The sequence below is a fragment of the Papilio polytes genome, unplaced genomic scaffold (genome assembly GCF_000836215.1).
Source record: "Papilio polytes unplaced genomic scaffold, Ppol_1.0 DF821400.1, whole genome shotgun sequence".
NCBI classification, from domain to species: Eukaryota; Metazoa; Arthropoda; class Insecta; order Lepidoptera; family Papilionidae; genus Papilio; species Papilio polytes.
Window position 1 is genome coordinate 4091837 of NW_013527804.1, and position 16023 is coordinate 4107859.

At 37.4% G+C, this 16023-nt stretch overlaps 1 protein-coding gene across 2 annotated transcripts in view; it reads right to left on the reverse strand.

Annotated features, from left to right (window-relative positions):
• Positions 1-1749: 1749 nt before the first annotated feature.
• Positions 1750-16023, reverse strand: part of LOC106108894 (beta-amyloid-like protein) — an 89019-nt gene continuing 74745 nt past the window's right edge. Inside the window, exons 2-17 of one of the 2 annotated variants that reach the window (XM_013290216.1) lie at positions 8885-9046; positions 8137-8272; positions 7728-7946; positions 7373-7573; positions 7136-7296; positions 6847-6954; positions 6639-6764; positions 6259-6396; positions 5994-6140; positions 5820-5915; positions 5560-5742; positions 5171-5386; positions 4971-5063; positions 4511-4612; positions 4087-4242; positions 1750-3903 (exon numbers count right to left, since the gene is read on the reverse strand). In XM_013290216.1, the coding sequence (XP_013145670.1) occupies positions 3793-3903; positions 4087-4242; positions 4511-4612; positions 4971-5063; positions 5171-5386; positions 5560-5742; positions 5820-5915; positions 5994-6140; positions 6259-6396; positions 6639-6764; positions 6847-6954; positions 7136-7296; positions 7373-7573; positions 7728-7946; positions 8137-8272; positions 8885-9046 (2355 nt within the window). In that variant the 3' untranslated portion in view covers positions 1750-3792. Of the gene's footprint in view, positions 3904-4086; positions 4243-4510; positions 4613-4970; positions 5064-5170; positions 5387-5559; positions 5743-5819; positions 5916-5993; positions 6141-6258; positions 6397-6638; positions 6765-6846; positions 6955-7135; positions 7297-7372; positions 7574-7727; positions 7950-8136; positions 8273-8884; positions 9047-16023 lie in introns of both variants that reach the window. The other variant, XM_013290217.1, reaches the window with a different exon arrangement.

The following is a 16023-nucleotide window of genomic DNA, read 5'->3' on the forward strand; positions in this document are numbered from 1 at the left end:
AAAACAAAACAATGCTACAAGCGAGTCATTGGCCTTACTAATTCGACATCGTATGACGAACAAAAGGTAATCAATGGTTATTTAGCCTGTCATATAGGCCACTGATGTTTTTTGAAAATTTTACTTTTGGATTTTATTTCAGTATTTGTCAGCTATGTTCAATTTAGTAGGAACTAGCTTTCGCCCGCGACTCTGTAAAAATAGAAATCTGGTTGTTTTAAATATTAATTATTTATATTAAAATAGTAAATCTTACAAAGCTAAAGATAGTGTTCTTATTCGAAAATGTTCGCAACAAACTAAAGAGAGTCAATGTTGTTCTATAAATGACGCCCACATGCCTTTACCGTAGTCATACTGACGTATTTACAAGTTGATTAACTGAGATAAATGAAAACGAAATGTGTAGCATGTGTAGTAGACTTCCACTATTTTAGTACTTTACTAGCGACATCTATTTTAAGTTCTTTTAATAAAATTGTTTAGTAGTGTAGAGTGTAAATGACAGATGGCACTAATTGAATTTAGGTTTGGTTTTCAGGTTCTCCAAAGTGGTTACATTTTGAGATAAAGGTACTTGTTTCTTGTACCAAACACAAATATTTCTATTTTTTAACAAAATCACTTACATTTTAAAAGGAGTTAAAAATATCTCAGAGTTTTATTAAATTATTTGAAAAGGTAAAATACTGCCATCTTTTGTTAAATGCAGAAAGCCTGCTAAAGTGATTTATTAGCTTGCGTGTAGATGTCGTTGTAACGTATAATTGTCATAAAATTGCTCTTCGGCAACATTATACTCATAAGAATGATTTTGTATACTATTACTTTTTTTTATTACTTTTTTTATTATTATAAAAGTGAATATCCTATTTTCAATATGTATTGTTATATTAGTTTTACTAGTCTATTTTTTTTAAATTTCCGCTATCCTGACCGTCACGCATTTGCCGAAGAAACAAATCTTTCATAGATGAGTTATTAATAAGTCGGTGTGATAACAATTAACTTTCTTGTTAGGTATTAAAATATAAAAGCAATAAACTACTTTATTTGTTTTTTAAGACGAGTAATGTAAAAACAGAGTGACTTAGACAGTTATGAATTAAAATTATCGCCATCTGTTAGATGTACTTTAAAACAAAGTTTAAAAAAATATTCCTTTAATTTTTTTAAAGAACGCTATCATTGTAGTTGCAGGGATTTTGGTATTCTTCTCACTTGAGCTGTCCCGATTTCACGAATATGCCCGTTCACATTATTTCCTTAAAAAGTACACAGTTTTCGTTTTACATACTAATATAATACTTGTTTGTTTTCTGCTCTCTTGTCTCTTTAATGATAAAAATAAAATTTGTTTAATATATTGTTGTACTTTTTGCTTGATATAGGCACTAAATGCAATAAAAAACAGGGTGATATAGTTTAGGTAGTCAAGACTTCAGAAGATTTTTTAGAGTCACAAAATGTATACAAATGAGTGTCACAATAAATCATTTATTCATTGCAAGCTATCATCAGCGACTTCATCCGCGTGGTATTCAAAATAAATCGTTGAATAGCCTATCTCCAGACTATGCTTTACATCTACTCCAAATTTAATGGAGATCCGTTCAGCCAATTGGCAACTTCTAACAAATATCCATCTATACATACAAACTCTCAGATGCATAATAATACAAAGATTATTTTATTCTTAATATACTAGGGGATTTGGGATAAGACGCAGAGCGCCAGTAACAAGACGAATATTTAAGATCCTATTTATTGATTCAATTTGAACTTCGAACTCACAATGAAATGCAGCACAGTAAATCACAAAAAAAAATCTCAAACCTTTAATATTCTTAAAATACGTGTAACGTTGAAATGGGTACATAAATCAGGTTTCTACTACAACATCGATAAAGTTGACAAAAGACGATTTTTAATAAATTTTCGACATCGACTTTTAGCATTTGGAAACAAATGCCGCCAGATTGAATTTGAGCAAAAAGTTTTGATTAAAAAAATAATACGGTTGGCTTGTAGTTAATTAGATTCATTATTAAAAATACACAGCGGTTATTTATGCAGGATTAAACTTACGTTATACACAGTGAATAGACTTATTTAAAATGTCGTACAAGCCACGGGCGGGCGCTTACACCTTTTTCGTTACGTCACAATCGAATCGAACAGATCCTCGTTATTGGTTACAACGCCATCTATGTTTTTATGTGGCAACGCAACGAAAGAGATACAAAAAGCGCCGTGACGCCTCTGATATGACTTTCTCTACGTAGCAGCGCCACAACGCCCTTAAACAAATAGAATAAATGTATATAAATTAGCTTATGTAACAAATAAGCTTAAATGTATATAATACTGAGGCAGAATTACATCTTAACTACGGCGTAACATTAAGTGTGGTACGTGGGATTAGACACGAGCGCAAGCCCTTATTTTAAACGGACGAATGCGATATATAATAATATTTTGCTTTATATCTATGTATCTGACGCTAAAACATCTATATAATGTATTACTTTTTGTACATCTACTTATACATAATCGTACATACACTCACTAAGCTTACATCTGCCGTGTGCTCACAATGTGCGCGTCTGTCTGATCCAGACGCTATATAGTCTGTGACGTTCTGTGACTAGATACTGCGGCCTCGGCAATGATTCCAACGTGCCACAGACCAATGCAAATACAAGACGGGGCACAGTTTGAATACACGGGGTTTAAGTGGGAACTAGGAGTATTGTCCCGCGGGCGAACAAAGATCAATAGTGAAAAAAGGGCGAACAAAATATAACAAGTAAATAAAAATGATCGCGCATGAAATAAAAAAAAATTGACTAGAACGACTGCTGTCCAGGGTTCACCCGCACCGGCTTTGCCGCCCGAACCTCCGCTAAGTACACGATAATTATTAAAATATATTTTCGCATTTTATTACATAGAATTTACGTTATGATCTACCTAAATTAGAAAAAAAAGCGGGTTTCAAAGATTAAGAAAATTTCAGGTTGGAATGTGTACGCGGAGCCTAAACACAGCATACAATGGACGTTTGTTCCACTCACCCAAGGGACAACGCCCTGCGCAGTTCGTGCAAGAAATATAGACTTAACTTAACTAAGTTGAGATCGATTTGAAAAGTCTTAAGTGTTCAATGTTACCTTAAAAGCTTGAAAGAGAAAGACTCGCTTGGACATTATCACTTGGGCCGGGGCCTCGAAAACTTAATTAACACTACAAGGTGACTTAAGACATCTAGGGACACTAGATGAAAACTTATATCTAAAAATAAAATAAAAAAAAACATTTTGGTGCAAACATAAAGTAACAAAACGTAAAATAATATCATCAACTAACCTCTATCGTATGAGAGATTTCGAGTACCGCAACATGTATGCCGACTAATCACACAAGCTTTTAAAATATTAATTACATCTCTAATCCCCGCCACCGGACACGAAGAAGTCGTAGATAGAAATATACACACACATTCATTCCATAAAGAATTAATTTTTAGGGGACAAAGTACGCGGGACACGAAACACAGGAGCCTACAGGGGATTGCTAGCACACATCACGAAATATCTCATCTTACATAAAAACTCGCCATAAACATTTAAAATAAACAGCGCGATCATGTTTAATTAAAAGGATTAAAACTAATTTAAACATAATTGTAATGTTCAAATGGCTGGTTTAGTAAAAGATAGAAGAATATAGAAGAGTGAAAGAAGTGAGTCCGGTGGGAGAGGGGAGCGTGTGGGAGGGACAGGAGATGGTTTACTCCTTGACTTCGAAGTATTTGTAGGTGGGGTTCTCGTAGCCGTTGATCTGCATGTTGGCCACGTGTCGCTCCTCGGGAGTCGGAGCCACGGCGCCGGTCTGCTCAACCTGCAAAACGGAGAACACCAAGATTATTATTAGATAATACATGTTCCCATGTTCCCCTACTCTTTTAGCCTATGATGCCAAGCCTTTTATAAGTTTGTACAAATATCAACGTGGATACATGTGTGCCATTAGCCTTTGAACTGTAGATGCGTTTATGACGGGAGATTCCGTAGACGTGTTTACCTGCACGAAGCCCTGTGCAGCGGGGGCGCGGTCGCGGCGGCGGGCGACGGCCAGCGCGACAGCTGCAGCGGCGGCCAGCGCGGCGCCGCCAACGCACAGAGCGGGGTACAGGGCGCCCGACCCGCTGCCGCCAGGGGACCCGCGCACCGTGTAACCCTACAAGGTAATAATCACCAATGACTATACTATTTCGTAAACAAAAGCGGTGATATAACAAAAATAATAAAAAACAAGGGTTGCCTCTATAAGAATAACGTTAAACTTGGAAAAGTTGTACTACTTAGTTTTGTATGAGAAATCTATACTAACAGGCTGCTTGAGTAGTAGCTGGAATGTCTTCGAAGTGTAAAGCTTAGAGAAATTAAAACTTTTTCAAAAAAAGATCGAAAATAAATGTTTCAGAACACCCATAGTTACTACTTACAGGCTGCGTGTGCTGAAGTTCATGTTTGAGTGCGTGTGCGGGCGGCGGGGGCGCGCGCTCTTCAGCCTGCTCCAACGCCGCGCGTAGTCCTTCGCCCTCCGTCTGACGATATAACAAGAATATCACAAAACCGGTCATATTATTTCAAATCACATAATCTTTGTTGTGTACGAGTAAGACGACCTAACGAGGAAAAGAAAATTACATCCAATGAAATTTTCAATTTGTCGTGTTTAGAATGACTTATTGATAGTGTTTTGTTCGGAATGTTAGCATGGTAAGGGCATATTAGGAGGAGGGATGAATCGCATGTAACAAGAAGGACGATAGTCATGTGGGCATCGGTAGATGTAGAACGAGATGCATGGATTGCGTGAAAGAAGGGAGTGATGACTAAGGTGCGCAGACACTATGGAAGAACGACGATAAGGCAAGAGAGATGTTTTGTTCGGTATCGTACCTCGCTAGTGGATCGTCGGCTGGATGTCTCGCCAATCTCACCGGTCTCAGTCTCGGTCTCGGCCGCCTCCGTCACCGTGCTCGTTAGAAATTCCTAACAAAAACAATGTTTGTTATGCAATTTTACTTTTTTCCACGTTACTATGACTTGTTTTTGATATTTATGAGGATAGGATTCCTTTTTGCGCACTGTGTACTCACAGTGGTAGTAGTTTCCTGCGTGTAGGCCAGGCGCGTGGTGGCGTCGCGGGCGATGGCGGGGGAGGCGGGCGAGGCGGGGGAGGCAGAGGAGGCGGGCGGCGCGGGGGAGGAGGGCGGCGAGCTGCGGGCGGAGGGGGCAGCCGTCGTCTCCTCCGTCTCGTTCACCTCATTGGCCTCGTCGTCGATTTCATCGCTCTCTTTCACACCGTTTGAAGTCTGAAAGGGACGGAGTTATACGATAAAATGTTTGATGTACTAAAACAGATTTTATATTCAAGCTATGTGCTTGGCAAAGGCTGTATTAATTTGCGGAACTGTACCATTAGGCTTACCAACAAGCGAACCTAGGCTTATAAGATCCTGGGATTTAATACTGATTGACAGTATACCTTGATCCGTTCGTTCTGGATGTCCTGTCGCTGCCTAGTGCGCTGGTCGCGCTTAGCTCCGAGCTGATCGCGTGCCGCCTGCTCGCGCTGCACCTCCGCCTCGATGCGGTCCAGCAGCAGCTCCTCCGCTTCAGGGGTCATCGACATCAGAGACACCGCCATATCGTCCTTGGATTGCATCGACTGGAATAGAGTGATTAAAATTGAATTAACTCCAAGTCACGTTAAAAGGTGTTTGCTTTGAATTTTTTATAAAGTACCTGGACGTAATCTTCAATAGCGGTTCCAATGCTGGCGTACAGGTGCGGGCGGCGACGGAGCGACGACAGAGCACGTTGCAGAGCGCGGTCAGCATCCTGTCATTTTTTTTGTCGTCAAATCCAAGCTTTAATTGAACTACTTAAAAATAAGTGATAAAACCGAAGTGTTCTGACCTGGAGACGGTCGGCGGCAGAAGCTCGTTCGGCGGCGGCGGCTTCCCTTCCAGCTGCTGCAGCGCGGCGCCAGGCGGCTAGCGCACCGCTACGTTCAGCTGCAAGCGCTCGCACCAGCCGTTGCAGGCACTTCTGGACACGGTGAGCCTGGACAAAAATGTTACTTATTGTGAAAAAGATTACTTTACTTAGTCTTACTTATTATAAATAGCACTTAGTCTTTGCTTTCTTAGTTTTTAGCGTAATCTCTGAAGTATGAGCTTACATTAGGCGGTGTGTCGCGCAGAGAGCGAGTGTAGCAGGCGAGCGCAGTGCGGCGGCGTTGAGCAAGGTGAGCCAGAACACGTTGCTGGTGCAGGGCTGCCAGACGACGTCGCTCCGCCACGCCTTCTTCCTCCAGGGACTGGAGAAGCAGTAGTTAATATTAAGCTCTACGTTCAGTGTCATAAAATTCCAACTGTAATAACGGCTGCTAGAAACAAGTCTGAGGATTCCGGCTTCTAAATAAGGCAAGATTTTACTGGATATAATAACACTCCTTAAAACATTTAGCTATTATATTAGCCATTATCCAGCACTTTAAGATACTCTTCAGCTAACTGACAAGCACTTTTGGCACTCAGATATAATCATTAAATAGTTTACCTGAATATTGGCTTGGAACTTGGCGGTCATGCGCTGACGGAAGGTCTGTGCAGCGGCGGGGTCGGTGCTCATCATCTGCTGGTAGCGTTCCTCAAGTTCGGACCACTCCTTCATAACCTTTGTGATCTGCGACACGCAAAGTTTTCATTGTTAATTGTTTTACTCTCTGGTCTACTTTTTATTTTAATGTTTATGCAACCTCTGTTACCTTCTCGCGATGAGTTTCCTCGAGACGTTGTTGGGCATCCTTGTAGCTCTGGTGCTCAGTGCGGGGATCGAAGTGCGAAAAGTATGGGTCCGAGGTTGCAGTGGAAGCCTGGGAGATCATAGAGAAGTTTGAAAAATACTGTCAACGGTGCTCAGTTTTAAAATCATTATTAACCTAGAAGATAACGTGATTTTTAGACTATTTACGAGATTGTCTAGTTTGTATTTAAATAAACGTTCTTCTAGTATCTTGTTAAAAATCGTTGAAAATGTAAAAGAATTAAACTTACCACAGTGGTAGACGTCGTCGTGGTAGTAGTAGTCGTGCTGGTGGTGGGCTGCGGCGAAGAGGTCTCGGGGCGAGGCCAGGCGTTCTCATCCCCATCCGTGTAGTCGTCGTCCTCGGCATCATCATCACGGGACAAGTCAGTATCCTCATCTTCATCCATATCTAAACATTGTTACATAATTACAATTTCCTATCATACATCTAGGTATAAATAATGAATTAAAAAAAGGATGCTCACCGAACTCACCGTCATCGGCATCGTCATCATCGTCATCATCGCTCAGGTTGAGTGTATCATCATCATCATCAGCGAGTGAGTCTTCATCATCCATTAGTTCATCATCACGCTCGTCCATCGCAGCGGAAGCGGCCAGCATCTCCTCACCTCCGGGGCTAACCGGTACACCGACGTCCATGGGCTTATGCATCTTGACATTTTCTGAAATTATTATAATCTTTTTAGCGATTACATCGTAAAATAAGACCTCAAATATTACAATAAATTGTCAAATTTTCATAGAATAATTACGTATCAATCAATTTAGTGAGTTAGATAGGTTAAGACGACAGCAACAAGAATAGGAAAAGCTGACCTTTGAAATGCTTGGGGCAGCAGACAAACTCGACGCCGGAGAAAAGGCTGATGCCACAGGGCAGGAGCATAGCGAAGGTACGGAGTCGTAGACCACGTTGTGCGCATGCTCGGCCCGCGGTCGCGTTCCAACGAGCGAACTGCCAGCAGCGGCTCTGATTGTGGATGTGATCGAACAGACAGCTCTCGGGCACCAGCAGCGCGTCTGATTGGAATGGACCTTCTGCCGACAAATAGCCTTTGTAGTTCTAGTACATTATCCTTACCTACATCTACGTTAGTTTCACTTTATATTCAGGCACTAAATTACTTAGTTCAGCGTTCATAATTATAGATTTGTCTTAAGCTTTTACAAATCTTTAAAGTTAACTAGGACGATAGGATACAATTTAATTATGGTATATCCATACCAAGACAACGGAAAGGCTTGACCCAGCGGTTGACTTTGCACTTGGCGGCATTGCTGGAGCCGAGCTTGCACCAGTTGCTCACTTTGACGTAGTGAGACGCTTCCACGATGTTAGTGATGTCATGGCTGGGGTACACCTGAAAACAAATATAATAAATGTAAAGCACGTGATTAGTAAAGCTATGCACTTTTGTTTTTTTAATCAAATTATAATCGTAATCTGGAATATTTCTGTATTTCTAGTGTTTTTTCCTGATTGTATAGATCGATTCATTTGTGTTCTTCTATTTCTATCATTACCTAGACTAAGAAGGTAAAATCAAACCTTTTTATTTTCTCGACGTCGTCTTCTTATATATCTATTTAAAAGGCCAAATAGTCTAAAGTAATATTTTAACAATTCACAACTCCTTTCATCATTTAATTACAAATGGATCAAGTTACGGAAAGTCGGGCTACGATTTGATTTCGTTATGATTGCTAATTGTTTATTTGACACGAGCCAAACAACGCCGCAAGTCGATCCAGCTTTGACTAATGAATTCACCCAACATAAAGCCGATGAGTCGACGACCTACCAAACAGAATAATTAATGGAACTTTTCGCATGATGAATTATAAGCAAGATTACGCCTAAAGTTTATTGTTACACAACGGAGTTGATAGAATGTAACTTGTATTATTTTATGAAAGAATTATTCTAAAAGTTTTTGAGAAGTTTTATTGGTACTATTTGAAATCGTGGTTACCTTTTTGCAGTAGTCGAGGATTTCCATCTTGTCCTTTAAGCAGTTGTGAGGTTTGGTGGTGAGGTCGGGCGTCCATCGGCCGGCGGCGGACATGTACTGCGGGTGGTAACCGGAGCCCGCATCGCAGAGCACCGCCACCTGCGGCTCCGCACCGCTGCTTGCCTGGTACAAGAAATTTAATTAGCTCATCTATTGATTCTAAATGTAGCTTACAATGAGAACGGGCGTACACCTTTGTCTTAACGATTGTCGATTGTTTTTTAGTAAATTCAACTGTTTAGTTGCAGAACTAAAAATCGAGTAGTGTATCCATATAAGCTTATAGGACCTAAAGCGAGACTAAAATGTTGTGATAATTTAGTCAGAGGTGTTCGTGCGCCTTTAGGGTTGGAAGGATATGGTAAGTCATTTTCTCGTTGAAATATCAATGCAATACTCAGATGTAAATTAACTATAACTGATTGCTTTTATAAAATCATTAATTTTGCACGTGTCATTATTACTAGGTCATTTTAATTCCAATAAATATTGAATGAAAATTCTTTTATAACTTCCTACTTAATAGAATACATTAGCGTATAATTACCATAATTTACTTTGTCTGCTCTAAAAGACTCTTTATTTCATGTTCTTGAGCGTTAGAAATAACATTAATGTGTAAAAGTCCGATAAGAAGATAAAAATGAAGGTCCACTCGGCTTTGTCTGTAAATAAATTTGTCTCCGCCAGAAATGCCTTTTACGTCGGCGATAAAGAGCTCGTTTATTTTGAAGAGTTCGGATTGACAAGCGAATGGACCGCGCTCCAGACAAGATTAAGTTATATTCCCTGTAATGCGAGGCGGGTACTTTTAAATATTTTGTCATAGAATTTTTACTGTAATGCCTTCATGTTTCTGGAATTATTTATTACTAGCTGTTGCTCGCGACTTCACCCCGTGTTATAATAAGAAATAATAATATAGCCTACTTCTGATAACGTAGCTTTTTATAGCGAAAGAATTTTTGAAATTGGCCCAGTGGTTTTCGAGTTATTTCAATACATATAAAAATTCGAATCTTTCCTCTTTCTAACATCAGTCTACACTAAAAGTTCATCGACTTATAGCTTTCGTGGGTATTTCCATTTAGAAGCGGATCGTTTTTTTTTTTATTTGTAATCGATTGAAACGCGATAGGCACATAAAACGGGGGCATGATGACAAATACGTTGGTTTACCCCATGCGAATAAAAGCGTACATACAACGTGTTTCAACATATCGGTTACAGTCTTTTTACTATGACGCTATTATTTTTGTTGTTATATCCTTTTACCATTCGAACACGTTGTTAATTGTTACACGTATCTTTAGAAAAAAGAAATAGATGTTTTTGCACATGTTTCGTCAGTGGAAACTATAGTCAATGATTGTCAGTTTAATTTTAATTGCAGACACACAAATTATACAAGTTTTGTGAACTGATAGTGAATGTAAATAGCATAACAGATGTTGTTGGTGTTTAAAAAAGAAAGAAATGAAATATATCCAAAACATAATGTACAATAAGTTATTTGTAGTTGGAGTTTAGATAGAAAAGTATACACATTACCTGGGCGTAGGCGAATGTTTACTTTGGACTCAACATGTGTGCGTATTTGTTTTTTTATTTTGTTATTATATTTGTTTGAGGAATTCTTGATACATAAAAGTTACATAAAAAGCTAAGGTAAATAAATATCAAATCAAGCTCCAAGGTTGAGTAAATAAGTAGAATTGAAGTTGCTAAAAGTATTAAAAGTTGCTTAAATTTATCAACAACACTAAAACTAAAAACCAAATTAAGTTTTACTTAACGCCAGATAATAAAGACTGAACTGTAGGTTAAGATCCGGTTAGTTCAAGATCCAATCCTTCCATCACATAAGACCCGACTGCAGTAATTAAATTAAAGCTTAAAACACTAGGAACTAACTCAATTTGATCCCTAAGAGCGATGGATCTTAGAAGCTTCCTTAACACGGAGTTATAAGTCTTGGTTTAATAGAACGATATTAGTTCAGTGAAAGCCCGTCTTTAATATAAGTGGAGGCTAATTTAATTTAATTCCCGATGCAGAGCAATGGAAACTTTACTAATCCTGATTCATCAAGTTCCGATATAAACGGACAACTTTTACAGGGCGCTGAACCCTTTTCCTATAACGACTACAAATTGAGGTCTATTTATAAGAAAGCTACTGTCGAATTCATACGATATCATCATCTCCAGCTCACTATAAGTTCCCATTGATGGACTCAGAATTTAATATAAGTTAGAAGTGGCCCAATACGAGTCTGTTGACTTAAAACATATCTTTGAACTTTCTCGCCGATATGTGCAAGCATCACGACGTTTTCCTTCATCGTGAGAACGTCAGGTAAATAATATACATATGAAATTCCAAATCACATTGCTATATGGCGGGGTTTCGAATCTAGGACCTGTAGATTACAAGTAAATTATCTTAACTCCTCAGCCACTGACGCTCCATGTCCTCCATGTATCATAACATTTTATTACTTATTACCTTATTTGTAAGTTTTTGTGTGCAAGAATTTCAAAACTAATTAAAGCAAGAAAATTAAAATAGTGATATTTTCCTTGGAGCTCACCCAGTCTTTGCACTTTTGTCCCCCCATTCCGTCGCAGTATGCAGTTAATTGGCGACTTTTCGCTTCGCTATTTCAGCTCACTGTATCCCTTTTGGTTAATTAATTTTAAGTGTCCTCGTTTAAAAGTTAGCTTGTGTTTCTCGCAGACTCCAGTTCGCCGACAGATGTCCTTCTCCTGAGTTATTACTATCCTTCCTTAGTTGTCTCTTTTGGAGAATGTTTTTTTATTTAATTTACCTAGCAGGAAATCTCAGTTTTATAATTGTATTTTACTTTTCTTTAACATAAAAACACGGAAGGAAATGTTTATTTCTTTCTCTGTTTTGTCCTGTTAAATGATTTTCTTGTAAATCTTGTTACCTTTTAATCAGTTGAATGCGATTAAAAAATTCCGTTTATTTAGTTTAATGATAGTTGATTATATGATTTCAAAAAAGAATTATACATCAACATCTCACAACATCTAATGTAAAGTTACTAAACTAATCAAAGGATAAGCAAAGCACCTAGTACCTGAGAGCTTAGTATTGCAAATTGTACAAGTTGCCTCGTTAGACGACTGACAAGGAACTAACTTCATACTATGCAAGTTCGTCTATTCAAAAGGTATTTGTAATTTTGTGACTTGTTAGTTTCTCGCGACAATTTCTATGTTATGTAACCTACAAATGTATTTACGGAAAGTTAAGAAAATCGTCAACTGGTTTCCATGGTCCAAACAGTCAATTTGTTAGAAATATCGATATCTCTTTCATACTCTTACAAAAACATTATACCTTTCTTTGTCTAATAGTGTCGTATTGTTTGTTTTCCTTCCAGAAAATAATTATCGTAATATTAGAGATAAACATCATCAAAGATGTTATATCCAAATACTATTAATAGACAATATTATTTTGTATTTGCTTCACAAAATAAAACAAACGAAGTACAAGCGGATATAATATGAAAAGCCTTACTCAATTACTTTCTCCTTTTAAGAAAATGGCTATTAATATAACGTTACGAGTATTTGGAAAATTTAATAAACAGGACAATAACAAGACATATATAATTTATTACATAAAATGTACACAAAGACGTATAGTGTATTATAAAATACTAGCTAACGCTCGCGACTCCGTCTGTGTAAAATTAACAAATTAAAAGTAAACCTATGTTTTTTCTAAACTATGCTTCACATCTTTGCCAAATTAATTAAAAAAAATGTTTTTCAAAAATAATGAATTTAGTTAAAGTGAATTAAGTTTGAGAAGGCTAGTTAAATTTGCTCATAAAAATTACCGAAAACATTTAGATATTTAAATTAAAAAAAAAAATCGTATTTACTAAATATTTTTGAGATGTAAGATAAATGCAATGTTTCACATCTCATGTTCTACTACAGATCGAAAGTTGTTGACTTCATACATAAGTTACAATAAGTTATGTGCTTTAAATGGAAGTTTAATACGCTTATTTCGCGCATCTCGCTTATCGACTTGCGTAAGTTCAGCAACATGGGCGTAGGCTAAGTGCAAACTCTGATACTTGCCAAAGAGTTTCGCAGGGAATCGGCCAGTAATATAGTTCCCACTGGAACTCCGAGTTTCGCAAGACTTCGACTAATATAGTTCCAGAAACTACTAGTTTCATGCGGCTTTGATTGATCTTGCGATGTAGTTTTACTTGAATTGTCTCCAAAGGAACTTATGATCGACTTCAAACTATTATTGTACATTATAATATTAATTTGGTACACTTCATACTTTGTAATGACTAGCTGTTGCTCGCGACTTCGTCCACAAAATTAAAAAAAAAACAATATAAAATTAGCCTGTTACTCACTGATACCGTAACTTGTTAATGGTGAAATAATTTTGGAAATCGGCACAGAAGTTTTTGAGTTATTACAGAGTTGGCAGTTTGTAGTTTATGGTCCTTTTCCGCCGGAAGGTTATTTCCAATTATTTTTTTTTATAACATAAGGTGGCAAACGAGCAAGCGGCCTCACGAATCCGCCAAAATGGCGACGTGACCACTGCTCATAGACATCCGCAATTGCAGATGCGTTGCCTACCCTTATCCGATGGAGGAGGAGACGCACATAAAGAGGATATTTCCCCTTCCTATGCATCTCCTCCACTGTCAAATCCACTTCTCTTACCCATTCTCTCCTTATGAGAAAAGGGTGGTAAGGAGTAAGGGACTTAAATTAGGCCTTAAATTTACTCCCTAAGTTTAATAGCGTGAAAATATGTAACCCAAAGCGTGTGGTAAGTCTCTGACTTTTTAATAAAGAAGAAATTATTGAAAAACATTTTGTGATTTCTGGCATCCTACGCCACAAAGTAGTGTGTGTTTACGCTTTATTATATTAGTATAGATTGTATAGATGACATGGTAAACGAGCAAGCAGCCACATGAATTAAAAAAAAGCCACATGAATTTAAAAAAAAAAGTCATGTTTTTAAGTGGTTGAAGTAGACGAAATGTAATTTTTTAATGCATTTCACGTGCAAGATAAGTTCTTACGTGGCAAACAAGTATTGAAGTTTGTGAAGAAACTAGAATATGTTAAAGCACAAACTAATTACATTGCACTGGGAAAATTCTTGCAAAGTTTCAGACGCCTCGAAGGCTGTGTGTACTTTTCCGCAGGCTGCTCGCACTTTGACGTGGAAATATTCACTTTGTAGTTCCTCCGCGCAACTTAAAACCACTTTGCACTTAGATTTATATGATTAAAGCAAGTTTAGGTTTTCAAAGATTCACATTGAAAGTAATACTGTACAGTGCTTTATTTATATAACTAGCTTTCGCCCGCGACACCGTCAGCGTGGAGTTCAAAAAAACAAAAGCTAGTAGCCTATGTGTTCTTCCAGACTATCCTCTACGTCTATACTAAATTTCATCGAGATCCGTTCAGCCGTTTAGGCAACAAACTCTAACAAACATCCATCCATGTAAACTTTCGCATTTATATTAATAAAATAAGAAGTAAGATGTAGGAATATTGAGTACATCAAATTGTTTTCAATGATTTCTAGATAATTTTTTGACAAATTATGTTTACTTTGGTAAATATATCATCACTTTTGTAATAATCTACACTATCAATAACATTAAAATTATATTTACAAGTTAATTTAATAATTCAAGGAAAATCTTTGTTCGAAAATAAAATGGTAGAGTGAAATATTTCACAAATATTGAATAACAAAAAATGAACAGCATTCAATTGAGCGAAATGAACCTTTAAATCATGAATAGACTACGATTGGATGATCGGATTAGTCTCCGCCAATATCGGCGCAGCTGGCATCTGGACCAATTACTGGGCCTGTCTCGAGCCGAGCGCAGAGCTCCGAACATTGCATTGGATTTCAAACTAACGATAAAATTAATTTAAATATTTTACGGACTTACAATTTTATCCGGTTTATTTGCAAATGTTTTTTGTAAATTATTTGTGTTGGGAGATATGACGGATGATAGAGTTATTTAGAGGACAAAAACCCGGTGCGCCGAACGGAGTAGGATAAGGTAAGGGAGATGATGTTTACATAGGTAAATCTAACATTTTCATATTGTTATAATGTCATCTAAAAACGTGTTATTCTACGTAGTTTGTTTCAATTTTGTTACGTAACTCTTATTGCCATGTTTATCTATAATAATCTATATAAAGCGGAAAGATTTGTATTTTTGCATCTGCCGAAATAGCTCAAAAACTACTGGACCAATTTTAAAAAATTCTTTCACCATTAAAAAGCTACGTTGTCAATAAGTAACATTGGCTATATTTTTTAATTTCACGCGGTCGAAGTCGCGAGCAACAGCTATTCTGATATAAATAAACCTTCTTTATAATTTACCATCAGGTTTAAATTACATAACCCTTCCCTGAACAAAAGAATGACGTGAAACTATTCATTGAAAACACGGTGAATAACATTAGATGTTGAAAAAAAAGTTTCTTATTGTGTCCTCTCTTGTACGAGATAAAAGTCTCGTTTAATATTGTATGTGTGTAGACGAAGAGACGTGCGCCGAGTGTCCGATATTAGGAAACTTTCAGCTCTTATTCCCTGAAACTTATTTAGAAACGACGTACCATCGCTTAGATAAAGGAAACTTTTTAAATTTTACACCGTCAATATAAAAACAATGTCATTTTGTTCGTATTACACTGATTTCCGAACTCAAATAAAGTGTTGTCCCCAGCTAATATGATGAAATCATTAATTTTTAATTTTTGTTCAAAGAAAAATGTACAAAAGGTAGTAATAGGTAATAGTAAAGAAGCAAGAACAAAATTATAAATTCCCTTTGTCTAGAGAAAACCTTTAAGATGAGAACGACGCGTCTTTGTGTAACGGTTGGCACTTACTATGTTGCAATCCAACGCCGTGGCGGTAGCGTCGCAGCGTTATCGTTGAGCTTTCCCGTCTTTAGTACGAACAACGCTTTCATTATATTCATTAAAGCTTTTCTTTTGTGGGAATTTAACTTCGAAAAGTTAGCT